Source organism: Columba livia, chromosome 2 (genome assembly GCF_036013475.1).
Source record: "Columba livia isolate bColLiv1 breed racing homer chromosome 2, bColLiv1.pat.W.v2, whole genome shotgun sequence".
NCBI lineage: Eukaryota > Metazoa > Chordata > Aves > Columbiformes > Columbidae > Columba > Columba livia.
Window position 1 is genome coordinate 15,026,165 of NC_088603.1, and position 27,442 is coordinate 15,053,606.

At 36.9% G+C, this 27,442-nt stretch overlaps 1 protein-coding gene across 4 annotated transcripts in view; it reads left to right on the plus strand.

Moving 5' to 3' along the window:
- The window catches only part of CUL2 (cullin 2), a 50,187-nt gene extending 30,906 nt beyond the window's left edge, over nucleotides 1-19,281 (plus strand). For all 4 annotated transcript variants that reach the window (XM_065055098.1, XM_065055096.1, XM_065055094.1 and 1 more), the window contains 12 exons: nucleotides 516-640; nucleotides 2,190-2,297; nucleotides 4,631-4,690; nucleotides 5,080-5,208; nucleotides 5,329-5,415; nucleotides 5,954-6,106; nucleotides 6,480-6,557; nucleotides 9,801-9,867; nucleotides 10,956-11,158; nucleotides 13,666-13,767; nucleotides 14,375-14,491; nucleotides 18,648-19,281. In XM_065055098.1, the coding sequence (XP_064911170.1) occupies nucleotides 516-640; nucleotides 2,190-2,297; nucleotides 4,631-4,690; nucleotides 5,080-5,208; nucleotides 5,329-5,415; nucleotides 5,954-6,106; nucleotides 6,480-6,557; nucleotides 9,801-9,867; nucleotides 10,956-11,158; nucleotides 13,666-13,767; nucleotides 14,375-14,491; nucleotides 18,648-18,779 (1,361 nt within the window). In that variant the 3' untranslated portion in view covers nucleotides 18,780-19,281. The remainder of the gene's footprint in view (nucleotides 1-515; nucleotides 641-2,189; nucleotides 2,298-4,630; nucleotides 4,691-5,079; nucleotides 5,209-5,328; nucleotides 5,416-5,953; nucleotides 6,107-6,479; nucleotides 6,558-9,800; nucleotides 9,868-10,955; nucleotides 11,159-13,665; nucleotides 13,768-14,374; nucleotides 14,492-18,647) is intronic.
- Nucleotides 19,282-27,442: the final 8,161 nt, after the last annotated feature.

A 27,442-nucleotide genomic window follows, 5' to 3' on the forward strand; every position in this document is an offset into this window, starting at 1 on the left:
AGTCAAATTCAAACTTTATCTAATAATAGTGTTCATTTTCCAGAGAGCTTTGCAAATTTGATCAGAGCTTGGATCCTTTTTTATGGGGAAAAAAAAAAATAGCAGTTGCTTATTTACAGCTTTTCTAACCTAAGGAAAATCTCAAGCCACCACTGGAAGAAAAGAAAAATATCAAGAGGATACCTAAACTGATGTTAATCAGCTGCTGCTGAGGGAGATTTAAGGAGGCCAAGGGTTAAAATAAACTGGCACAGAAGTTACACACTAGCCCACCTCTCCTCAATAAGCAGTATTGGAAGAGTGAGGCAGTTGCAATGGCAGTACTCAGTAAATACTGTTTTTAGCCCTACTCTTTCCTTTTTTTCTTTTGTCAGTGATCCAGTGTGTGTTATTTTTTTTTTTTTTAAACAGTTGGTCTTGTCTTTGAAAAGTTCTGTGTGAAATTTTGATACTATATTGAGTGTGGATATTTAGTGTTTCTAAGCCTGTTCTATAAAAATGTATCTCTGTTACAGACATGGCAAATATGTATACTCTACTTCGTGCTGTGTCAAGTGGTTTACCTCATATGATTCAGGAACTACAAAACCATATCCATGATGAGGGCCTTAGAGCAACCAGCAATCTTTCTCAGGAAAATGTGAGTTTCCTCAGGCAACTGAAATTGCCTATTTGATTAACACTCCTCCTGAAATGTTTACCTTTTCTTTTTAGTCTATTCTGTTGCTTTAATTTTGTCTATATGAAAATTGGTCTGGAATATTATGGATAAATTCTGACTTCTAATCCGCGCACTTAGCTGTGCAGCACATATCTATCCTGAGAGCCGATTGTTGTAGTCTAACCAGAAACAACTACAGCCAGATATTTCTCATTGTCTGTTTAATGCTGTCATGGCAAGTAGGTCCTTTTGTTCCATGTATGTATTTTTGTTCTGACTTTCTCTAAGTCACTGATATTTGCTGTTTGGATATGTGGAACAAATGATTCCATTTAGTTTAATTATGTGTTATTTGTAAAGACCTGACATCCTGTCCTGACTTCAGTGTGGTGTTTTTCACTGATAGTGTTGCAGTCTCATATTTTAATGCAATTTCTGAAAATACCATAGCTTAATTATTTTCCTAAAATATGTTAAACTTTTTTCAGTTCATATGTATTTGAATTCCTCAATTCCGTTTTTGATCCTTGAGCATTGCTTTTCAGAAAGGAAGAAACAAGCTTTCATTTGGCATTATATCTGTATGTGTAAACATCTTGCTGTGTAGATCTGTGCTCACTTTAGGATGGTAACTTTAGCCACATGGTGTTTCTGTCTATAATAATACATAGATACAAACTGTTGTAAATTCACTCTTTCATTGACTGCACAGGAGTGTTTACTCTTCCATAACTCCTGTGTGCATACTAACAATAGTCTCTAGCAGTATACTTTTAAACTGATAGCATCTACACAGGGAAATGAATGCAGAACCATGAGGGTGATGAAAAATCACAGCCTTATGTAGATAAACTCAAAATGTGAAATTACTTGCTTCACTGCATGGATTAAGTACGTTGTCATCAAACGATTTCTAATGTGTGACCTGAGAACACACTTGGGGAGTCATGGGCTGCGGCCCGTGCATTGCAGGCTCCTGCATTGCTGCCTGCCAGCTGCTCTGCACGGGGCTCCTCTGACTCCTGTTAGTCATTTCTATACTAAATGTGATGCTGAAAGGTGGTACAGTAAATTTGATCCATAACTGTCCTACGTGGGAACACTCAAGGGGTTCATGTGGATTTTTTTGTCTCTGAAGTCAGTGTGTAGGAGAAGCAACGGTTTACTTATTTCAGTAGCTTTTTGGCTTGATTGCTGTATTTACGTGTTAGCATTAATGGTTTTTGAAAGGGCTAATAAAGGGGTTTAGGGTATGATGGAAAAGATTAGACAGCATTAGAATGGTATGGACTTAAATCTAGGTTTGATAGCAGGACTGTAAATGTAGCCATAGACTTTTATTTCCAAAACATGCTCAAGGACAGTAGTGTCAGAGTCAATCCTCTCAAAGACTTAATCACTATGATTTTAACTCTCAGCAAAAAGAATAATTAGGAAAAAAAAAATGTATAGCTAATGTAGATATGTTTTTGTGTAGATAATAGTACTTTCCCCATTAACTTGCTTTCTGTTTTATCTACCTTTTTAGATGCCAACTCAGTTTGTGGAGTCAGTTTTGGAAGTACATAGTAAATTTGTTCAACTCATCAACACTGTTTTGAATGGTGATCAACACTTTATGAGTGCCCTTGACAAGGTAACTTTTACTTAAGTAAAAAAAGCATTGGAAAACAAAATATAGGACTCTGTTTCACGCTCACAAGAATTCTTCAGGGCATCAACACGTGTTCAAAGATAGAGTTCTTGTGCAGTTTTTCTAGCTTAGAAATGAAATGGAACACAAGACAAACCAGTGTTGTGGAAAAGATATGTACAAAAGAAACCACTGTAATACGTATGTTTTCTGAAAAAAAGACTTTTCATTATAATTGAAAACACAAAAATGGAGTTGATCTGTTTAATGTATTAATAAATTTAAGTGCAGATAATAAATAGACAAATTGTGGGTTTGAGGAAGTTTGGTAACTCTTACATGTATTTTAACTTGAATTTGCTTGCTGCCGTAATGTTTGAACTCTGAATGCTGATAGTATTACTTACATGAAAGCTTTATTTAGATTTTTCAAGTTGAAGATGAAGAATATCTGGAAGCTTAGATTTCTTCAGTCACTGCCACAGCAGCTAACTTTTTCCAGTCGAGAGAACTGCAATTGAAGTTAAATAAACCTGTTTAGGGAAAGAGACTCTTGCTCTTTTCTTTGAAATGTATGGCAATGAAGGTATTTAAGATAACAGTTCTAATTGCTATGAAATTTAATAATAATTATTAATTATAAATAACTTTGTTATTGTTGTTATTATTAAATTCTGCAAAACATGCTTGGGCTCTTGGGATTGAATGCTCGCCAAAAAAGCAGTACAGTTTTTTAATCATCTCTTTGTTAATTTCCCACTCTTCCCACATATCCTTATGTCTTTTTCCTGGAGAGTGCACTCACTGTTTTCCTATCTGTAATTTCCTGTCATGGGATGCATGTGTACTTGTCATTGAGGACATTGTCATTGAGGACAGCTCCATTTTTGTGTTTTCAATTGTGATGAAAAGTCTTTTTTTCAGAAAACATATGTATTACAGCGGTTTCCTTTGTACATATCTTTTCCTCAACATTGTCATTTTGTGTTTTTTACAGTAATTGCAATTTGTAGTCATAATCTAAGATTTGATAATTTTCAGACAAGGTTAATCTTGAAAGATGTAGTGATGAAGATACCAGTAATAATATCAATAATAGTTACCCATCTGTATTTGTGATACTGAGAAAATATTTTAAAACAAATACTTATTTCAATACCCTAATGCATTTCTGTCTCAGTTGCAATTGGTGTCATGTACCACAAGGTGGAGTGATACAGGATTGACAACTACATTTGCTGGCACATAGGCAATGTACTTTTTCCTTAAATATATCAATTCTTCAGTGATCTTTATGACATAAAATATTTTAAATATTTCTCGGTTGTCAGTTTTTCATGGTAGGTATAAAAACTGCTATTGTTGCCTCCAGCGTCATTGCAAAAAAGTGATCTGATCTAAGTTTCAAAGGGTTTTGTATTTCATGTCAAGTCACGCATTCTTTTCTCACAGGGATTCTAGGGACCTATTATCAAATATTGGAATGTTGAGGCTTTGTACAAAAGAGTTGCTTGTCGGTTCTTCTTTATAATAATAACAATAGTAATGTTTTTCTTCCATAGAAAGAGCTATAATTTGTAGGATCTATGGTCATGCAATATCTTTGGTTCAATACTAGTTTAAAATGTTAATTTACATGTGGTATGTAGTTTAGAAATGAATCTTGATGATTCTGATATCTTTGTTTAAAATTTCCAGTTCTAAACTGCCATCTCCTTCCTTTTCCTTTTCATCATATTCAGGTTTTCTTCAGCTACCGTAATTTTTCTACTGCTCTGCTTCGAATTTCCACTTTCAACAATATTTTTCTCTTCTTTAGTCTGTCAAAAAAATTCAACAACCAAAAGATCTTTCCTTTCTTACTGTTGTGAGCACACTGTGTATGTTTTTCAGCTCCAGATAGATGCTGTTATGTAAGCTGCTGTTGGTGTGCTGCTGCTCAAGTCTGCTCTTTCTGCAATTATTCTTCGGTTTCTTTCGGCCATACTTTTGGACCATATGTATTGCTGTATACCAAAGTCTTCATACTTCCACATTTAAGTTTCTAATCAGAACTTATTTTGTTCTCCTGCTTTCTGCAATTAACTTCTGTTCCTCTACTCTTTACACTTATACTTAAATCTCATCTTAAAATGTTCAACACAAATTCTCACAGAGCAGTAATTCAGACCCTTTTATTAATGGTTTCTGTTTTGATCCCCTTTGTGTAGTTGTTTTATAGGGTCTTGGATGGTCCTTGCTTTGAATATTTTTTTTTTTTTAGTTTCTTTAAATGTAGTAAAAGAAAAATTTTTAAGTAATTTACTTTTTTCTCTTTGCTCTGTCTTCCTGTGTAGGCTTTGACGTCAGTAGTTAACTATAGGGAGCCCAAGTCGATCTGCAAAGCACCTGAATTGGTAAGTGATATATATTATTGTAGAAAGGAATAATACTTTTTTATAACTGTCAAATGAATTGGCAGAGAGTCCATCACATGAATATCCATTTCTCACACTGAGTCAGTCTCAAATGTGTATTTCATTAGAAACAAATAACTTAACCCGCACAGACATTTGTGGGGCTGCAAAATCAGTGCACTTGTAATTTTTGGTATAGAATTAGTATTTTCTGTGGCTGTAGTATATATTGTTTACCTAGGAATACAGCCCTTGTAGAACGTAAGACTGTAGACTGTGATTGATTTCTTGCTTTAACTCTTGTGTAGAAGTGTGGAATATTTTGGGATACATTTGTTCTCAAGCTTGATGAGTAGATTTGGGTTTGTTTTTTCTTTTTTTAACTTGAGCTGGCCAAGTACTGTGACAACTTGTTGAAGAAATCAGCAAAAGGAATGACAGAGAATGAAGTAGAAGACAAACTTACGAGTTTCATTACTGTTTTCAAATACATTGATGACAAAGATGTATTCCAAAAGGTAACTTTTGATATTCAATAAATGTTAAAATGTTACATTTAAAGTATACTTGAAGAATGTGGGTATGCTTTTAAAATTCCTCATATCTGTTTTTTTTTTCCTTTTTTTTCTTTAATGCAGTTCTATGCCAGAATGTTGGCAAAAAGATTAATTCATGGTTTGTCTATGTCTATGGATTCTGAAGAAGCCATGATTAATAAACTAAAGGTAATGTAATATTTATCTAATGCAGAATAAACAAACACAGAAGTAAGTAATGTTGAGAGGGAGCAGCAGAGGGTGCCAGAGATAATTTAGCAATCAGTAGATCCTGTTTCCAATAGCAGAAATTGCTTGGTAATCTAGGAAAGATACGTGGCCAAGCCTATGAAAGATGTATGGCCAAGTTTCACCTAGGCAGTTGAGATTTTTCTGAGGCTTTGGGTGGTTTTAGTGAGTGTGTTCAAATAATTAATATTTACATAATAGAAGTACGAAGAACATTCGTAAACTAGCTATGTCATTCAATTTTATAACAACATTCAATTTTAAATAACATTCATATAAATCAATGTATAGACAGTGAAACTAAGATAAATATAATTATTTTCTTTTATAATGTTTATTTTCTATTGTAACTAGTGTTCTCTGTAAGTATTGTAATGTTTCTGCTGACTAGATTGTCATATTTTAGTAGTGAATGTGCATGATTTTGTGTAATAAGTACTGTTTTCACTGTGAAACCTTAAACAATATTTCTTCACAGCAAGCCTGTGGTTATGAATTTACCAGCAAGCTCCATCGAATGTACACAGACATGAGTGTTAGTGCTGATCTCAACAATAAATTCAACAACTTTATCAAAAACCAGGACACAATTATAGATTTGGGAATTAGTTTTCAGATATATGTTCTACAGGTACTAATGTATGTTTATTACTCTTGAGTTATTTGTACTTAATGTTTTGATAACAAGTGAACATTTTTTCTAACTATGCATAATTCTCATATGGAAACTGACTCCTTGTGATCATTGTGGAATAATTTATTTTCCTAATGTTTCTTTTTAAAATTAACCTATCACACTAGACAATAGTGATGCAAAATGCCTTGTGCTCTTGTCTTGAATTAACACCTCAGTGGGGCGTGCATAATGGGCAATAAAACTTTTGGAGTAAATTCAATGTCTTATAGCATAATATACATTCTAGACCTGTTCAACAGTGTTATTTTCTCTTAATGTATGTGTTGTATGAAAATGTTAATGCTTTTATTTTTCTGGATACCTTTAGGCTGGTGCATGGCCTCTGACTCAGGCTCCTTCTTCTACATTTGCAATTCCTCAGGAACTGGAAAAAAGTGTACAGATGGTAGGTTAGTAGGAGGCTTCTTGTATACATGTGGAACATGTAAAATAACTCTAAATAATGGATTTAAATGCAGATACACGTTTCTTGTCCTGTATTTCATAGAAACCATTCAAAGTCAAGTTTTGTGCAAACTCCTTGAAAGCTCATTTCAGAAAATTCTCAAAGCAGTAAAGGTTTTACTTTGGCTAAATATTGTATTTTCTGCTTTGTAAGGGTGGAATATTTTATTACTTTTGATTATATTATTGTGTTCTACGTGTTACCTATAAAATATTTGCATTAAAATACAGAATATGTGCGTTGATCTTTGCCAAAGTATGTTTAATGGTAAAGTACATTCTACATAATAATAAATATTATTGAATGTAAGAGATTTTTTAAGCAAGTGTAATGCTTTAAATTGCTATGTGATGTAAATTATAATGGCAAATGCCTGATTCTGTGGTGAAGGAACTTTTTCATTTATTACTACTAAATATTAGAACTATTCTGCTTTTATTTGCACTGTGTTAAGTGACACTTGTGTTAGCAATATAATTGTTTCTAACCCATATGATGGGATCCACAGGAGGTGACTGGCGGCATTTTGCTGGTTTTTGTGAGCTTAAATTAGGAGTATTGTCAGTTGTGCCTCAGTTGGGAAATTGTTATGGACTTGGATATCAGAAGCAGCTCCTACTCTGGCTTGCTTGCCTAACTTCACTGTTTTGCCAGTTTAAAGGAGCAAACTTATTCATGTGCCACGTAGCTAGAATTAATGCTCTAAATTATACTCATAATTCTCTGAGGAAACCAAACATGACCTTGGGGACTCTTTGAAAAATTGACCATGTCTGTCTTTACTGTCAAATTTGATCATTTGACCCATGAAGAGAGAGTTCTCACAGGATTCTGGCCAGGATTTAGAAAGAAAATAAAAAGACAAACCAAACTTTATTTTTGGAGTTGCACTCCAAACTATGGGAGTACCTGTGTAACAGGGCAGACTCTGTAGCAGCCTTTTCAGGCTTTGAGGCTGCTTGAGCGACCTATATGTATTTGGATGGTATAGAAATACTGGTTTCCATACTGTATATGCTTATGAGTGGAGAAGCACCTGATTCCTAAAGAGGTCAAATGTCGCCCTTTTTGTATTTTGCTTTGATGTTAATCATAGCTGCCAGACCAAACCAGAGTAACCCAAATGGATGTGTTCGCAGTGGTTGCTACGTCGAGTTTAGGGAGGTTTGTTCCCATTTTAGAGAAAAGTTCTTTGAATCTGCTTAAGTTTTTCTCATTACCAGAGAGTAGTTAGACCTTGAATTAGGGTTAGTCTGCAAGCCACACTGTTTCTTTTAGATAGGAGGTATCAGAGCAAAATTTTTGAATTTTTTTTTCTTTTAAAAAAAATAGGAATCTTAAATACTAAAACTAAGGTTTAGCAGGCACTTGCCAATATGCGCAGTCTGATTTGTTCCTCTTGGTGATAGGGCTAATACGTAGGATTAAGGTCAGATTTATATTTTAATGTTTCTGTTGGATTTTCAGTCAAATTTCAGTTCTTTTCAGAGGACATCCAAGAGAATACTGTAGCTACTAAAAATCCCCATTGTTATATTTCTCCTTACAAGAAATATTATCAGACTCTTACATTACATATGTTAAAATAAATTATTGATTTTTACAAGCCTTGTGATAAACTTCTACTTTAGTCTTTGGAGAAACTCTTCTTTTCCTTTCTGTCAAAGTAACTTTTCTGCATCGGTGGAGCCCATAGAATAAGTAAACTGGAAGCCATGTTCTCCAAATGTTTTTTAAACAGTCTGGAATATCTTTAATTGTTCTTCCGAATCCAATGCTTCCGTTCATTTCCCAGGGCTAATTCTCCCTCCATTGCTTGCTGGTTTCCAGGAATGGCAGGACTGATGGTTTCTAATCAGATTATTTTGCTGCTTCTCTGTAAACTTGTTTTTTCTTATCACAGTCCGCGGGTCTTTTATGCCATTCCTCCTCTTATTCTCTTTTAGTGAAAAGAACATTTAATTGTACATAAGTGTAGCTTTGAAAGAATCTTCTAGAAATCACATTCCTAGGGTCTTCTGGAAAGTGTTCTCACAGTAGTCAGACTCAGGCACTTTAGTGCCAGATTTCAAACCGCATAGCTGATTTTCACTTGCACAAACCCAAAAACTTTTATTTCTCAAAGAGGAAAGGAATTTTAAAGTTGTTTTTAAGGCTTTTTCTTGTTTAGAGGTATTTTTTTTCATATTCCTCTTCTGCTATATATTTTTGTGTCTTGTAGAATTTAAGTATCAGGAAAAAATGCTTACCAGAATGACTGATACAGCACTTCTCATAATGACAAGAAATTAATATAAAAATCAAAAAAAAAGAAGGAAGAAATTAGCATACTACTCATCCTATTTTTGCATATAAGATTTCAAAATACTGATTTTGAGAGAATACTTCAATTTTTGAGTGTCAGCACAACTTTGAAATGTTACTTCCTAAATCACAAATGTGTGCTGCTTTGTGAAAACAGGTTTGGGAATGTTTCAACAGAAATTGGAGGAGCTGTAGTCACTTCCTGACTCTGAGATGTTTGCAAACTGTGTAGCTGTGGCCCACTTTCCAGCTTGCTCTCTTGGAATTCCCCCTAAAAATATGTTCAGGAGTGTAAGATGAGATTCATCATGCAAGTCAATGTGTAGCTGACTGTGGGAAATACCTGCTTACTAAGATTTTGGGATTTTTGAAGAATGTTGTTGATAAAAACATTAGTAAAATGGATTTTCTGAATTGATTTTAAATAGTCTGTCAAAGTCATGGAATATAGAATTATTTCACCAAAGTGAAAAAATGAAAGTACACTTGGTTTTATATGGAATTGGAAGGAACAGAGTAATAAAACCTAACGAGATTGATTGCTAAAGCTTCCTATAAATTATTTTAAATTCAGTAAAGGTAATATGTCTTGGGAACAATGTTTAGCTCCAGTATATTATGCTTTGAGAGTATGAATGCTTCAGCAATCTTTTTGATTTAGTCATCAAGTGATAGGTTAATACGTTAATATGTTCTTGTAGTTCAGTAAATGACTGATATTTAGCCATTACCCATGTAAAATGCTGTCATTAATTGATCTGCAATGTTTGCATCCAATGTTGTAAACGTAAATCCCGTATTTTTCAAAAGGGTGATGTGATAATGGACTATTGTGAGTAGTTATATGTGTGACTAATTGAAGTTCATTTTGGTTTGCAGTTTGAATTATTTTACAGTCAGCATTTTAGTGGAAGGAAGCTTACTTGGCTACATTATCTTTGTACAGGTAAAAATAAGTGCTTTGCTAAACTTTTGCTGTATACAACTGACAATTTTTTGTTAGATTTCCTTTTCAAATAGCAACAGATTTTGGAACACTATGTTGCATATCAAGTGAACTGACTTATTAAATTAATATATAATGCAAAATATTTGCTTCTTAGTATTTCCAAAGTTTGTTTTGTAAACTTGCATATGTTATCTGTGATATATTAAATTGAAGTAAAACTAGAGTTGTACTTTCTTACCTACTGGAATATTAATAATTTTAAGAATTAATATTATACTATTTTATTTAGATATGTAAGTATCTAAGTAAATAAATATTTATGTTTATATTTACTATGTAGAAATATATGTTAATATGTGTAAAAGACTAAGTATCAGTCAATCATATTTTATTTCAAGTGCTTTCCGTATCAGGCCTTAAGGACTGTGCGCCACGACATAGTACATGGAGGTGAAAGCCAGACTAGCATACAATAAAATGTAATGAAAATTTAGTGCTAATAGTAAAAGGTTGCCATTAACTCTCTCTCACCTTCACACAGCAAATCTAATTCTGCTTTGAGACAGACCTCTTCAGTGCTTTTTAAATAATAAAATTCAGAGCAGTTTAAAGAATATAAGAATGTTGTGAAAAATTTTTTGTGGACAAGTCTTTTGTTTTTAAATCTTTCCTCAGAACAGCTTTCCTGTAATCACTATTGTGTGGTTCTGTGTAAGCTATTACTAATTGAGCTTAATGCATTGCAGTGTGTTGAGGCTATTTGGAATTAGCTTTTTTTATTACTAGAAATTATATTGCATTATTCAAGTTCGACACTTAGGTTTCCTTTTTTGTTGAGAACACTATTGTTCTAGTATTCATCGTTAATCAGTGAGGTTTTTTATAGCAGACTACATTCTATATGTGTAAATTCACAACATCAGTTTTCGTCTTCCCATTCGTAGTGTTAAATGCACACTTAGGTGTGAGTTGAATGTCTGGAAATGCATGAGGAGCTCTAATAGACTTCAGATGACTTCTCAGCACATTCTATCAGTTTGTAAAATACTACTTGTATCATTACAATACTACTTGTATCATTACAGGTGAAGTAAAAATGAATTATTTGTGCAAACCTTATGTGGCCATGGTCACAACGTACCAAATGGCAGTGTTGCTTGCCTTCAACAACAGCGAAACTGTCAGTTACAAGGAGCTTCAGGACAGTACGCAAATGAATGAGAAGGAACTGACAAAAACCATCAAATCCTTACTTGATGTCAAAATGATCAACCATGACTCAGACAAGGTATGGCGATAAGTAGATAAAGTTTCATCTTTTCAGTGTTGTGATTCTGATCTTTCTCAAGGGCAAACAGAATCCACTGTTTGCTTTGTTTTCTGAACTGTATTATTGACCATTGTGAACAATTATAAATTTGTATTTATAAGGAGAGAGACAGGAGAAAGTAGGTTCTGTGTCATGTAGGTTCTGTATGCCTACAACAGCATGGTATGCTGTAAAGGTAATAATGCCAGGACTGGTTATTTTTTCTGTTGCATTTCATCCCTATGACTTTAGACTCACTGCTCTTGAAGGGGAATACGTCTTGAATACACCACTTTCACAGTTGTACTGAATCCTGGGGAGGAGCCTGAGTAGTAAACCAAAGAGTCTTACAAAGGTCCTAAAAACAATGGTGGGTTTAAGAGACTGAAAGAACCATGTGCTCCCTTGCTGACAGATTACAGAAGGTGGAACAAGGAGGAAAGGGAGCAAGGAGGGTTTGTGTGAGGGGATTTTTGCTGCAACTTGCCAAACTCTATCGTTCATGAGTTTTATGGAATTCCAGTAAGATCAGAGCTTTGTTTGTGGGTAAAACAATGGTTGATACAGGTTCTGTTTCTGACTCTGCCTCATACTTCTGTACAATCTTGATGAAACCAGTGACCCTTTCTCCTATCTAGCGGAGGGCAGAGATGCCTGTTATGTAGGAAGCAACTTGAAGTGCCTGTGCATACCATTCAAACTTCAGCATGTGCTTCCAGCTAGCCCAGAAAGCCCCTTATTCAGGCAGAAGAAACTGAGATAAGCTCTTCACTTTGCTTGCTAGAAGAAACCCAAAGCTGCTCTGATATCTGCTTTTTTTTTTCAACCAGGAAAATATTGGAAAATGGCAAGTTAAGATCATAAGGAAGGTCTGGTGCTTGGCTGAAGCACAGGATGTGCTTCCAATATCTAGAAATGAGCTGTTTGGAACAGTGGCTTGGAAAATGTCTGTTAGAGGATGAGTGAAATATAACACTGGGAGCTATTGCAGAAAACAGTGAGATTTTTCATAATCTTAGAAAGTTGCCCGTTATTTAAAGGATTTACATTGATTTATATCTGTTGTATAAGGTTTGCCCATTTTTTTTTTTAAGCATATCCTGTCCCATCGAAGAGTGGATGATACAGCTTTCCAACCCATTTACCTTTTAATGTTAACCCTATGTTTTCTGGTTCTTTAATTTCCAGGCTATTGTATTCAAACATATCTGCTAATTCTGTGTTCTTTGCACTCCGTCCAGCAATGTGAAAGCAGATCTGTAGACAGTCTATCAGCTTACTTATTGGCTTAAGCTGTGTAATTAGATACACTAACTCCTCTTTACCTGTATCTGAGACACACAGAAAAGCACAGTGTATTAAATGTTGTAGTTTGCTCTTCTATTTTTGAAAGAGGAAAAAAAAAAGCAACACAACAAAACAACAACAAAAAAACAAACCCAACTTTTGATAAAATCTTTATTGGTCTATTAGAATCACGCTTTTTGAGTTCTTGCACAACACATACTTTATTTTGATTTATATCCAACCAAGTAATCAGAATAACGCTAAAAGTTAACATTAGCATATATTTTTAAAGCTGTTGATCTTTGCCCTTTCATGTTAAACTTTCTAGACTGTGTCTGGGTATTATAAAATATTATAATGAAGACTATTTGTTGCAGAATATAAAATGAGAATTAATATTATTTTGAGTATATATTTAGATAAATATTGGCTGTGTTCACTGAAGTATTTGTGCTTGAGGCAACCATGGTTTGGCAAGATTCCCAAGTCTAAGAAGCCCAGTCACTTTTTTCTGCTGGATATTGGTAATACTTGGACAGACTCTTGCCTGGAAACTGCAAAGACTGGTCAGGTCATCTGGTTAGTTGAATGTAAAGGTGTTTGGGCTGCAGGGAATAGTTGCCATTTATTGAAAGAAATAGACTTTTATGTGTGGAAAAGAACTGACATTCTGACTGGAAAAAATGAGAAATGTCCAGATAGGTGTGGAACTGGAGAATCTGCAGCTCATCAACTGGTTTGCTATGGCACAACAAAATGCTTAGATTTTTTGCTTAAGTTCTGGAAGGCAACATTAGTACTAGTAGTGAAAGCAACTGCTCTCTCTCTTGAGGTTCTGCTGTGAATAAAAGCAAATCCTACTTTTTTTGCAGGAAGAAATTGAGTTTAAACGGGGAGTGTTTGTAACTAAGACAAGCTGTTGAAGTGTTAAAACAGAAAGTGCTTTAATCACATTGATTTGTTAACCAAATTCATGTATGCCAGAGTTGTTTGTAGTGTTTTCTGTAATAGACTTGATTTCTAGGTCCGTGAAACTGTAGCTTAAAAAATTGACCCGGTTCAAGTGGCATTTTTAAATTTCCAGCTACAAATCTGAAACTGATTGTATATATGCAAGCCTATAACTGTGATTTTTAATTGTAAATTGTTATAATTTTCTGGTTTCATTTATGATTTTTTAAAAAGATATTTTATTGCAGGAAGACATAGAGGCAGAGTCTACATTTTCATTAAATATGAACTTCAGCAGTAAACGAACAAAATTTAAAATTACTACATCCATGCAGAAAGACACACCACAGGCAAGTATTCTTTGGTGTTTCTAGCTTGAACAGCTTAGGAAGCTTATTTTTCTAAAATTGAATTTATTATGTTAGTTTGGTGTAAGCACATGTAAGAGTCCCTGTGTACGATTTACATCATCATAAAGGAATCATTTAAGTTTAAAGCTGAAGCACTGCAAATATTTTTGTACTTAAAATATAGGCAGGAGAAGACTGAATAGGGAATAAGAAAATAAAAGATAAATGAGTTATTCCTCTTGTACCAGAGTGCATTGACATTTAGTTTGTCTTACCCAATGAGACTTTGGTGGTGGTTATAAAAGCAGTCTATTCCAGGAACAGTGGAACCAGTCAATTCTATTTTCCTATGATTTTGTGTCCTTCAGCAACTAAAATTAACTCCAGTCTTGATAATCCATGTTCCCTCTATTTTCTAAGACTTATGATTTTGTACAAGGGACAAATGTGCCGCTGAACTCAATATGTTATAGTAGATGCTCCTGCATTTCTCTCCAGTTAAAACGTAAAAACTAGTTAAAGTAAAAACTATGCATTGAAGATATTTTTGTGAAGCGTTTATTGATCTTACTATATTTTAAGCATTACTTTTCTTCCTGTGTGGCAGGAGATGGAGCAGACCAGAAGTGCTGTAGATGAAGACAGAAAAATGTATCTTCAAGCTGCTATAGTCCGTATCATGAAAGCACGGAAAGTGTTGCGACATAATGCTCTTATTCAGGAGGTAAGAGAAAATCCTCCTCTGAAGCGTGATTTTGTGAAAATCTTCAGGGTAGTTGGGCGAAACATCTGACCACAAAACTCTTTCATGTCAAGACTAATACCTTGGTGAAATCAGTGGGAATTTCACTGGAGTCTACTTTGAACTGCAGTATTGGAGCACTAGCTGTGATCCTTAGATCTTGTAAATGTCTTAGCACTAAAGCATTAAGTACCTCTGTGCTTGCTTTTTCCTCTTGGCTGGTTCTATGTGGACAGATGCTGTATCCTATAAGAATCATAACCAGAGCTACAGGTTCAGTTGAAAACCTGAGTATGGATATTCTAGGTATGGAATTTCCATAAAAGCACCTAGCCAATTGTGAGCTCTAATCATGATTTAATTCTGATTCTTGGCTAAAATTTTAAAAGCTGTGTGAGTATGTAGACATGTACTTCTTAATCTCCCTTTTCCATTGAGCAAGACAGTTGTCTGGCTTTTTTAGATTCTAGGTTAATGATCTGTGAACTATCACAGACCAGCTGGGAAGAAAGTGCTGTTTCTTTACTTCCACCTTCCCATCTGTGCTAGCTGCCTGCCTAATTGTATTTCTTATTCCAACTGAACCTTTTCTGCTACCAGCCAGTTCCCAGTCGTAGTTTTCTCAGCCTCCGAGGGATTCGTTCTTCAGTCTTGTGTGTCCTGAGCCTTGCTGGAAAACCTCAGAGCAGACTGGTGGCAGAGGGAATAAAGATTCCTGCTTTATTCTACCGTTTTGAGCATGGAGGTGGAGAGGCACTCGGTCATTTTGAGATCTGCTGTGTGCTTTCTGTGTCAGGGTGATGGAGGAAACACTTTACCACAGCCACCACTTCACTTGTATTTCCTAAGAAAAAATAAGCAGCTACAGGGAGCTTGTAAGCCCAAATTTACAGTGTGAGACATCTTTAAGATTTTGGATATTGAAATAAGTGCTTGTACACCATTACTCTGACAGCAAACTTAATTTAAGTAAGCTGATTTTAATATCTAGAAGATGAAACACCGTAGGTCCTGATTATTGTCAGAATCAAAATCTGTGATATGGACATGCTCTTAGACACTTCAGAAATTACTGCCAGGTTTTAGAGCAGATTGTGAGGGACAGGTTTTTGTATACTTAATGCTTAAACACAAAGGTGAAAATCTCAAGTGGAAGTTTTACCTAGTTATGCAGGTTGCATTGAGCCCAGTAACTTGTTTTGCTTCATGTTGTATGAATAAGGCCAAACTGCCAGGTGATTCTCGGTTGAAGGTGCTCAGCCTTTTCACTGGACTGACCTTTATAAAAAAGTGAATAACCATCACTTGTATTAAAATGTAGAATATGCATAAATAGCTTCTTGGCTGTCCAATTTCCTTTTTTTTTCCTGCTAAACTTGTAGTAAGATTTGATTTACTGTCCAGAGCCTGTTTATTTCTTAAAACATTCATTTGTGATATTGTTGCTAATTATGGTGATGACTATACTTAGTTCTTGTTACTTTTATCATTATGTTTATATACCTAAAATTTCCAGTCTGGCTTTTTGAAGAATAATAATGAATCTCTTGAAAGGAACTCTGTTTACTATGAATGGTTAATATTTTCTCACCTCATAAATCTTTTTTCTGAGATGTAAGGGCAGGATTATACTGTTGTTAGAGATATGATTGAAAGACTCCTGGCCTTAATGTAGTTACCTCTGATTCTGACTGCTACGCTTCAGCACCACGCATTTCATTTAGGGTGACGTATCCAAGAAAATACTGAAGACCCATGGTAGGCCTGTGTGTGTCAGCATGTGGTTTTTGCTGAATAGTTAATTGTGTTGGATATGCCGTGGTAGTTTTACCTGTAGCTCCATGCTGCAGTGGCTTGCAGGACAAGGGAGCTTTTCCCTTAAAATGAATAAGGTCAGTGGGAGTAGTGGATGGGAAAGGTCAATGCAGTCATTCCCAGAAATTTTTGTATTCTGACCATCAGGTATTTCTGTCCATCCTTCTTACTTGTATTATCTTTAATAAAACAAAACAAAAATCCCCTACCAATACAAAATTCTACCTTTTGTTCTCTCTGCCCTAAGTAAATAGATGAAGTGTGTTGATGACAATCACTTTGAGTGTAGGGCTGAAGTCAGGTGAAATCTGAGCAGATCTATTAGCTTGTTAGCACGAAGTTTCTTCTCGTGTGCGCTGCTGTGGAATGTACCAGACCCTTGGCTGCCAGCCCAACAAAACTCGCTCTTCTGAGCTTTTTTGTTTGCTTTGCTGGGTGAGTTCTACCTGGTGAGTTCTGCTGGCTCACAGAGGGCTCCAGCGAGCTCTAGAGCTGGGACAAAGCCAGCCATGAAAACTGTAAAAAAAAAAATAGGAGCTGAAATAAAAATTGCTTTATCCGCAGAACAAATGACAAGCTACAGGCAAGATATATTGTCACACTCAAGTAGTAAGGTCTTTTGTTTAGTATTGCTAGGAAGTAAAGAGGAGAAGGTAATAGTCATTCTCCTTGCTACAGATTGGCCACAACAGTAAAATGTGAGAAGACTCCCAAGTTAATGGAGATGCATATCCTGTTACTAGACACCATTTCTTCCTCTACAAGAGAGTGGGCAAAACTAGGAACTATTAAGAAACGTGTTTAGAAAGAACTATTAAACGTGCTAAGAAAGTTTTGCCTGCGGCTGCAGATTCTTCCACAAGGCATATCTAGTTTTTGTTGTTTGTTTGTTTGTTTTTTTACAGTAAATATTTTTTTCAGTGTATGTATTACTGAAGTTCCAGCATAGCCAGATGGAACTGGCCAAATCATAGGGCTGTCTCCAGTGACTGATGAAGGAGGGGTTCATGCTGATTGTCTCCAAGTGTACAGGAAGGACGTGAATGGTGGGGGGGCTCCATTTACACCTTCCAGGCAGCCGGGCAGTTTGAGCTCCTTCCAGGAGCAGATACACAACACGACATGGGCTGGGACTGAGACAAACCAACAGATCCAGCTCACATCCCATAGTCTGGCAGCTGCAGCAGCAAAGAAGTAGTGCAATTTTACAAAGTGATTACTACTTGGGCTGTGTCTTTTGTGATGAAAAGTGTCATCTGGGCTTTTTCAGCAAATTTCTGAAAAATAACTGTTTATTATCTCTTGCGAATTTGATCATCTAGTGCAGTGGAATCTCTGATAGCTTACATTTTTAATATATTTAAACTGTGTTATTCAAGAATGAATGAGGCCTTATTATAACATAATCAGACTTCTTTAGTAATTTGCTGTGTAGCTGTTTACATGTCTTCTAAATGTGTCTTTTTAATGATATAACAAAAACACAGGTTTCACATATCTTCATTAAATGAAAATGTCGTCTCTATCTTTTTATGATAACAAAAGTGAGGGATGAGAAGAAAATTGTGTTCAACTTTAGAGGTAGTTTTGAAAAATAGAATCAAGTGAAATTTAACCATTCAGAATTGTATAAATTATTACAAAAACTAAGATTAACACATTCTTTAGATGTTTAATTTCCAAGTCTGGCTGACATAACTCCATAAATTAAATATTCCAGAACAGTGAAAGCACAGAAACAGACATAATAAAGACCCAGTCTAGGAAGAGAAGTCAGTCAGCAGAGCCAGCATGGAAAAGCACATATGGTTTTACAAAATTTTCACTTTGCTTAAACTTTGAAAATAATGAAGTGAAGAAATATGTTAATATTAGATTAGTTTTTAACCTGAATGTTTATCATAATTTCTACCGTGACAAATCAAGCGAGAGGACTGAGAACATCTGGCTGACCTGCAGGCAAACTCACTAGTGAGCTGAGAATCCAATTTAAGTGTCCTGACACTGATGTCTAGCGATGCTTTGTTGATTGTTATGAATGAACTAGTCCACGTTTATTTAATCCTGTCTTTAGTCAAGAGTCACCATCCCTGGAGGTGTTTAAAAGGCGTTTAGACAAGGTTCTTAGGGACATGGTTTAATGCTAGAGTTAGGTTATGGTTGGACTCAATGATCCTGACCGTCTCTTCCAACTGAAACGATTCTATGATTCTTTAGAAGAAGAGTATATTGAATTTGCCTTAAAGCCCTTAGCGAATATTTCTATGGAGTTTAAAACTGTTGTAAATAAGAATAACACAAAACCTGTGTCTTTCTTTTGCAGGTAATTAGCCAATCAAGAGCTAGGTTTAACCCAAGTATCAGCATGATTAAGAAGTGTATTGAAGTGCTGATAGACAAACAGTACATAGAGCGAAGCCAGGCCTCTGCAGACGAATACAGTTACGTAGCGTGATGTTGCCATCCTGCAGGTATGATTGTGAGGAGATCATTGCTGTCACTGTTCGGTGTGTTCCTGTGGGAAGAGGCAGGCCTGGGCCTCCATAATTGGTCACTTGGCAGCCCCTGTTTTTCTGCTGTTTACAACATCACCAGTGCCATGTCATGAGCGTCAATGAAAATGCCTATAGATATTTTAAGCTCATGTCATTATGACATTTCTTAAAACTTTACTAAAAGAATGAGTGAAGCATTGCTGAAATGTGGAAAATTGGTTCGGTACCATGCTTTTTTTTTTTTTTTCCCCCCTCTTTCCCCTTTCACGTTTGCAGTTGATGTTTTTTAATGTATCTTAAGACAAAGTAAAGAAAAAAAAAGAACAAAAAAAAAAAACCCAATCCAACAACCTAAATATTGTAATATGACAGATAACCTAATAATTGTATCTACATTAAAATGTAAAAAAAATGACGAACATGATATTGCTGCTTGTCAAATAAAAAAATAAAGTTATATAATGTGTCTCGAATGATTGTAGAAATGGATATAGCATTAATATCTGTAAATATTATTCAGACCTGGAAGAGTAAAACTAATGTTATCTGTTTGGGTTTTGGATAACCTCAGAGGTAGATCTGATGTACGAACTAATTTATATAAAACTGAGTAGCAGGTATGTTATATTTGATGTGATTATAAAGAATATTTATGGTTAAGCGCACCTCTTGTTTTCTTGAGATTAGGCTTAGATTCTTAGTGCCTGCAGGCCTGCTCTGTGTCTGTTAATCTCACACTGTAGGAGTATGTTACAAGACAAAATAAACATGTTTGAGGGGATTTAGGTAGTAGAGTTAGGAATGGTTATCATGAACATCAAAAATACGGTTCAGTGTCACGTGAAAACACCCTCTAAATGGGAAAGAATGTAACAGACCAATAATTGAAAACTCTTGTTTCACTGATGCATTGGCTAGAAGCACTACATGGGTAGTTACCTGTGTTTGCTTACACATAAGCCCATACTGGGTTTTTTTCTCATTTTCACTCCTGACTTGTGGTTGTATTTATATTTTGTTTCCCTCTGCCCCGATCAGATTTCTAGCTATTTGAGCGGGACAAGAAATCCATGGGCTATGTCATGTCTTGTGTTGTTCATCAGGGATGGCCTGGTGACTGTTCACTCTCATATCAGCAGAGCATCATTTTAAAAGGTGCTGACTCTACCACTGGAAGTAATTGGAGTTCAAGAGCGTTAAGTGTGCGAACGCACTGAATGCCTGCTGTGGAAAAGAGCTTCCTCAAGGCTACGCCTGCAATTATCATTGACAGGATACATTTTAGTTAACTTGAAATCTTCTATTTTTGCCAAATTTTAGTTGTGTGTGTATAAAAACATATATGTAGATATATATTATTTGCAATATTTTTTTAGATTGTGTGATATTTCATCAGCTGCTAAAATTCCACAGATCAAGAATGAATTTTAAGGGAAAAAACTTCTGAGGGAGCTTTTTCCTTCTTTTTTCTTTTTCTAGTTCTTCACTGTATGAAATATTTCTCTCTGACTCTCAGATTGTTGCTGTCTCTTATTTCTTAAGTGGCATCACATTCATATGTCATCTGGAGGGTATAGGAAACTTTCTATAGCTAACTAGGAAATGCATCAAGAAGTGGTAATATGTCTTCCTTACATGCATTTTGCTGGAGGCAAATAAAGGGCAATAAACAATGAAGGGCACTAAACACTTCTTCCATATACGTGATGTTTTATCCCACTGCACTGAAGTCTGAATTTTTAAAGTGAGTTTACATCTTAAAGAAATGATTTTTTAACAGATTGTAATATAGTGCAGTAGGTTGTTGTCTAAATTGGTAGTTCATGGTTGTGTGTGTGTTGGGAGACAGCGCGGGTGTTGCAGTGTCACCAAGTGTAGTGAACAGGAGACATTAGCATAGATTTTTGACTGAAGTGACTTTTAATCTATTTCAGTGTGAAACGTTTCTGTGCTTTATATGACAGAAAATAGAATACAGGGAATATTCTGTGACACACCAGACAAAATAGTACCTGAACACTGAATCATCAGATGCTTTCTTCAGAAAACAAACTAACAGTGACACCAAAGCTTCGGGAAACAAATGTGTTTTATCTTGTAACTCGTGTATGAAACAACAGATTTTAAGTTTGTTTCTTCATAAAAGGGTTAATAAAGGCTTTATTTAAACATAGATTGCTGTAGCAAAATTTTAAGACTGAGTTTGAAAAAGCCTTAACAAATTTATTTTCAGAATCACTTAACAGACAAAACTAAAACTTCACTGCTCTAGCCCAAACGTGTAGGGGTTTTAGCATTACCTTATCTCTGAATTTTTGCATACCTAAAACATCAAAAGTAATATTTTATTTTTTAGATAAGCATACTGCTGAGTTGAGACATGTTTAGTGAGTTAAAAACATTCATCTATTTCAGCGCAGTTGGCATCCCCAGACAATGTCTTTCATAATTATACACAAACTCGGTCTTTTCAGTGGCTCTTGGGAAACGTGGCTGTAGCTGGGAAACACTTTGAATTCTACTTCATAACTCACACCTTCCCCCTAAGGAAAAAAGTGCTGCAAAGACTGAGCCTCGGTAGCTGGGCGAGGGCACTGAAGTCATTGCTGGCACGGAGCGGAGCAGCTGCAGTGTCGTGCTACAACCTGGCGGCTCGTACATCTGGCAAGTGTCGTTTCAAAACACAAAGTGCTGATGGCTATTAACAGGAAAGGCGAATCGTAAAAAAAGACATCTTGAATTTTTCGCTTGAAGAAACTGATATATTGTACAGATTATTTTTTGTTATAAGTCTACTAACACGTATCACTTGCTAGTTTATTGGGAGCTGTACAGCTGAGTCTGAAAACATAATAATTTTGTGCATCTCATACGTTTCTAATATCAAAATGCATTTTGCCTCTGATGTTGAGTGTTATTGATAATTCTTATGCTAACTGAAAATTTATTTCTATGATGTTTTAGTTTGTCTTCAGATTGATTATTTCATTCTAGGGAAGAAAAATGCCTATCTGTGTTTCAGTGTGTTCATACATACACTGCTGCTGGAGCTGTGAAAGATGCTTAAATAACACAACATCAGTTTTCAAAGCGGAGAGTCTTATTCTTTTTTAAGAAACTTTTCAGTCAGTACATCACTTTTCCAAATAAGGAACAGACTACAGAAACTGGTCAAAGGAGAAATACGTTTTATAAGCTGATATCTTTCAGCTATGCTTGAAAAGCCATTTCTTATCCTTAAATAAGTTCATCTTAAAAGCAAGTCTTACAACGTAGTATTGATTCTTGAACAGAAAAAAATTCTTTGTACCCTAGGGCAAATATGTTAGGACTGCCCATGCTTTACAAATATGGTAAGTACCTAGAGTTAATTAATTAAAAATATTACAATCCATGAAAACGTTTTATCCAGAAGCAATTGTTCTTGCACTGGGTGTTTTATTACAAATCTGAAGTTTTCCTTACGTGTTTACGGTAAGTTCTGCTGCACTTCCTAGCTGATAACAAAACCCGAGATTTTGCAAGTTGTCAGACAAAAGAAGAGGAAGCATCAAAAAACACTGTTGGGTGTAATAATTTTAAAACAATGCAAGACTTTGCTAAACCTCTGTGTGTGTGTTTTTAGAGAGGGAGGGTGAACAAATATGGTGGTAAAAGTAACCAGACACACGTGTGTTTCTTCTTAACTCCATTCTGTGGAATTCACAGTTGCATCAATAAGGGAACAAAGTAGCAGCCAGCAAAAGGAAAGAGGCAGATGAGGGGGCTGGCGAGTTGGCCTCCTTTTTAGAACTACTGGAGTTGTATTTTTGTGTTCTTTGAGCACTATAAACATGTCCATGTTAATTAACAACATTACCGTTTAGTTCAGTATTGATTATGTGTCACGTGTTTGAGGAAGCGGTGTGCTGGAGTATTCAGAGAAGCGATGCATTTGACGACAACGCGTGTTGGTGCTGCTCCCCCAGCTGTCCCAGGCCGTGTGGCACAAGCCCTGAGAGCTCCCTCAGTCTCCCCACTGAGCTCAGTCTTGCATATGCATCTGAGAAGTACTCTTAAGCCTGAGAAGCAGTGCAAAGCATGTCAAATGGTATTGCAGTCACTTTTAAAACACTTCTAGTAGTTTAGGGAAGTACTTCCACCATTCATTTCTACACCCTCTTTATGATCCCTGTAACTGAACACTAGTAGTGGTGATTGGAGCAAAACTGAAATGCTCGCTCATTTGGTTGCTTTGACTGCAGTAGTGACCAGCTGGCTTTAACACCACAGTGAGTTCCTGCTGCTCAACTGGGAAAAGTGCTGAGTGTGCATTGCTTGTCTCTTAAAACATCAAGTGAAAACTTTGCACTTGAACCACTGAACTTTCCATGTGTAAGTCCTTCACAGAGCTGGACTAGCCCAAAAATCTCCTCTGGTATTTTATACTGAGGAGGGTTGGCCCAACTTCATGTGTCCTGCCTTCCACTCTTCCACTGAGATAAAATTGTACACCAGTGTTTCAATATGTATTGCTCTCCTAATCTTCTCTCATGTAGTGTTATATATCAGAAACAGAAATAATGTATTTTGGGACTACAGAAAGTAAAGCAGAAGAGATTATATACTTCCCAATGTCTGCATAGCCAAGGCATCAATTCTTTCAGTCTGACTGATCCAACCAGACGTTTGATGTATTGGTGTTTGCAGGAGCAATGGATACATAAGGAGATTATGTCAGGTGTGTTTTTGTCTGGAAGAGGCCTTCTTCCTAGCATAATCCTTGTATGGTAAGCACTGCAATTATCACCTTTTGGTGGAAGCTGGTGGTTTTGATGTGTGTCAAACAATTCTTTCCCAGCAGCTGTGAACAGCAGCACTGTAGCTGCCAACATTTATTAAAGAGGAGTGGTTTGAGGACAGTTCTGAAACTTGGCAGGTTGCTGTTGGCTGTCTTTTAGTATTGGTTATAGCATCTATAACTTACTTGGTATGTATGATAAAAGGTGTTATACTTCTTGGGTAGTTTTTCATGTTACGTTGAACAGTTTCAGTTAAATTTCGTGTGGTGTACTTGGGGGCTGTTTGATTAAAAGCTCTATGGATGGATGAATTTTTCTTCTTTCCAACCACCAGCTTAGTAAATTCATGGTCATCAAAACTTGAGTTTGAGAGAACAAAAAAAAAATATCTAAACCTCATGATTTTATGTCATTATCTGTATATTTGAAGCCAGTTCAGATTTTATTATGGGATTTGTTTTAAGCAAAGCCAGGCGTTTGCCTCCTTCAGAGCAGTGAGATACAGGGAGTGAGATGCTGCCTAGAACTCATCATGAGGGGACTGTCAGTGAAAGGATACGAGTGGTCTGCTGACCCTTCTGCTTCGGAAGTTGATCTAACATGTCTGTTTGCACAGGATCTGGCAGGTCAAAAGTTCTTTTTGGGTTGTTTTCTATTTTAAAGAGAGGGCATAAGCACTGTTGCCAGCGGGCATTCAAGAAACAGGAGGCCTGGCCTTTTTGATGAGTCTTTCTTGGGTTTTCCCTTGACCAGGAGGATGCCTCAGCCTTTACCAATAAGGTACGTAAAGTCTGTTACTGCTCTTGGATGTGTGCAAACTTCAACTGGCATGAAGGTGAATCAGCCATAAGGGATGAACTCTTACCTTCTTCCCAAGGCTTTTTGTGTATTTTTCATTGCAATATTCAATGACTAAAAATGTGGTAACTGGGACAAGGGATCTGTAGCTTAGTCATGAAGGTGTTCCTGTGGGGGCTGGGGCTGTGGGTTCCACCTGGTTTGGTACTCTGAAGTACATACATCTGGTACTGCTTCTGCGTGCAGAAGGCAGACTGCAGCAGCCAGAATTCTGGATGCAAGTTTCATCCTCTGTGTGTGTGTTGATGTCCATAGCAGACTTAAGCGATAGTTAGCAATCTAGTTACTGGTAATGAATATGTGAACATTTAAGTTTTGGGGCCGTCTCACCATCTGGGAACTCATACTTGGAAACTGGGCTTTCAGAACTAATTTTTTTTCAATTTGCACCTACGTTCTGCCTGCGTGCTGTCTGAAGCTGTGAAAATGAGTCATGTGAATCTCACCTGCAGCTCATTTCAGTGATTCCAGGTGTAATTCTTTTTCTTCCCCCAAATGGGTGTCTGCTGCCACATGTTTTAGTGTGCTGGTAATGATGTGCCTGAGCCTTACTGCAGCCACAAATTGAAGGGAATAGACGTACACCCACAAGGGATGCGCTGCTCAAAATCTGAGTCATGGCTGTGAATCAGGGATGTGCCTGTTGCAGCTGGTGAGAGAGATTTGGGAAGATGTAACATTCTTGTTGAGAACAGCAGCAGTCTCATTTTGGGCTAAGGAAACCTTCCATCTGCGTGCAAGTAGACTCTAGCCTTAAGAAACCTCTATCCATTGAGAAGACTCCACCAATTAATACCTGTCATTGATTTTTTTTGAGTAATCAAGTAATTACACTCGTAGCTCCTCAGCCTTCTTTCCTCAGGGCAGTAGCTTTGCCTGTTTTGGATTCCCTCCTTCAGACCACTGCATAGTTAGTTTTTAAAGATGTATATTTTAAAATACATGTATATAGTTTGACAGAAAGAACGGAAGAGAAACAGAGCTTGTGCCACTGAGGCTGGTATTTACTTAGTGGGAAGGAGCAAGTGGGGACGTGTATTCTGGTCCTGAGCGACAGCCTGGCAGTTGAGGCAAAAGAGTTGTGGGCTTTTGCATGTGGACTGACAGACCCTCTTTATTCTTTCCCACACCCAGGCACAACCTTTGAAATGCAGACTTGACAGGCAGAGCTGGAATATCTGCTCCTTCCCTTCCCGGTGCAGCTCCCGCCAGCGCCAGGGCTGCGTGTCGGGACAGGCCGGGAGCGGCGCTGGGAGCCGGGCGGAAGGTGCGGGGCTGGAGGCGACGGGGATTCACAGCGGACAGAGGAGGCTGCGATCCCTGCGGACTCAACTCTAACGCAGGGACAGAGATCACGCACTGTGTGTGAAAACGCCAAGAAGCGTGGGATGAAGTTCTTAATAGCGTGTCAGTGGAACTGGCTCAGGAAGCTGTAGGTTTTATGGGTCATGTGTAATGACACAGGGTGAAATGCGGCAGGTAGAATTGCTGCTTTGCTTTTGCCTTTTTTGGTTAGTTTATAAGTCCTTTTGTAAAATAAAATGTAGCCTTAGGGAAAGTATATTTCAATAAGCTTATTTTGGAGGGGTTTTTGTGGGATGTCTAATTCCCAGTTCCTGCTGATATCGACTCTGGGCTTTGCATCTTCCAGAAGTTCCTTCTATGCCATCTGAAATGGCCATTGTGCTGTTCCACATCCTGTAGCAGAGGTTGGGTAGCTGAGCTCTGGACACAGGAAGGTTGTTTCTCTTTGCAGGGGCTGTTCTTGCCGTGTACATCTCATTCCATCAAGCTCTGCTTTCTTGCCCATACCCTTCTAGGCTGTGTTGTTTTGCCTAGTACATTTTGTGTATGGCAATCATACATAGACCCTTAAAACTTTTTGAAATTTCTCCTTATGAGGGTACATCGCAAGTTTCTACTCATACATCTGCTTCTGTAACAAGCCGCCTGGCCTAGCCTTCCATAGAATGTGATTTTATCGTTATCATACTCAGGAGAGCTCTGGGATACTTAAACCAGCTTTTCTTTGGGAGTTTGTTGTTGGTCATCTCTGATGGATGACTGGTTTTAACACCAATTATAAACCTAAAAATCGTGTTAAATCCTGTCTATGTAGACTAGAGTTTTGATACCACTCCTACAGAACACTGCAAGCCATCAGTTAGTGCATCAAGTGCTAGAAAGTCATTTTGAAATAACTTTTTGTTGTCCTTGGAAATCTTTTCGGGATTATTTTATTCATTTTTGTGTGTGTAAAGTTATCGTGAAAATGCATACTTAGCTACGTATTAGTTAGAATACGGGCAACATAAATGCAAACTCCTTTTCAAGCCATCATCTGCAGTGATGGAGGAAGCAACTGTGACAGGACATCTTCCTCATCCGGGTGTTCCTGCTCCGGCAGGCGGATTGGACTGGATGAGCTTTTGAGGTCCCTTCCAATCCCTGACATTCTGTGATTCTGTGATCTTCATGTTCATCCTCTGCTGAGGCTATGCAGGTTTTCAGGGGTTTTAGAGTAGTTGTGTTCAATACCAACTGCTCTAAAAATCAGTATTTATAGGAGAAGTTGCAGCAGGGAAGGTGAGATCCTTCCACTCTTGGTTTCATGCAATGGATTGTTGATTTCTTTACTCAACAGACTCATTGGCTGATTGGGAAAATTTCTCATCTTTCCTGAAGCCACTAGTAAAGTGTGATTCCCCTGGCAGCTCTGCAACAGCCTTACTCTCTTGATTTAGCTGTGGCTCTGTGGAAATGTCAGTGCTTTCCTTAAAATGTGTTGCTACAGCAGATTCTCTGCTGCTACTAGCGGCTTTCCAGCCCTAGAGACTGTGGGCAGAGCACTGTGACAGTACATTCCTCTCAAAAGGTCAAACACTGGGAAGACAAATATGAAGAAATTAAAATGCATTGCTTCTCCTCTATTAGTATGGAGGTATTTTGGGTGCATGAGCCCATTTCGACAGGAGAAGCTCTGC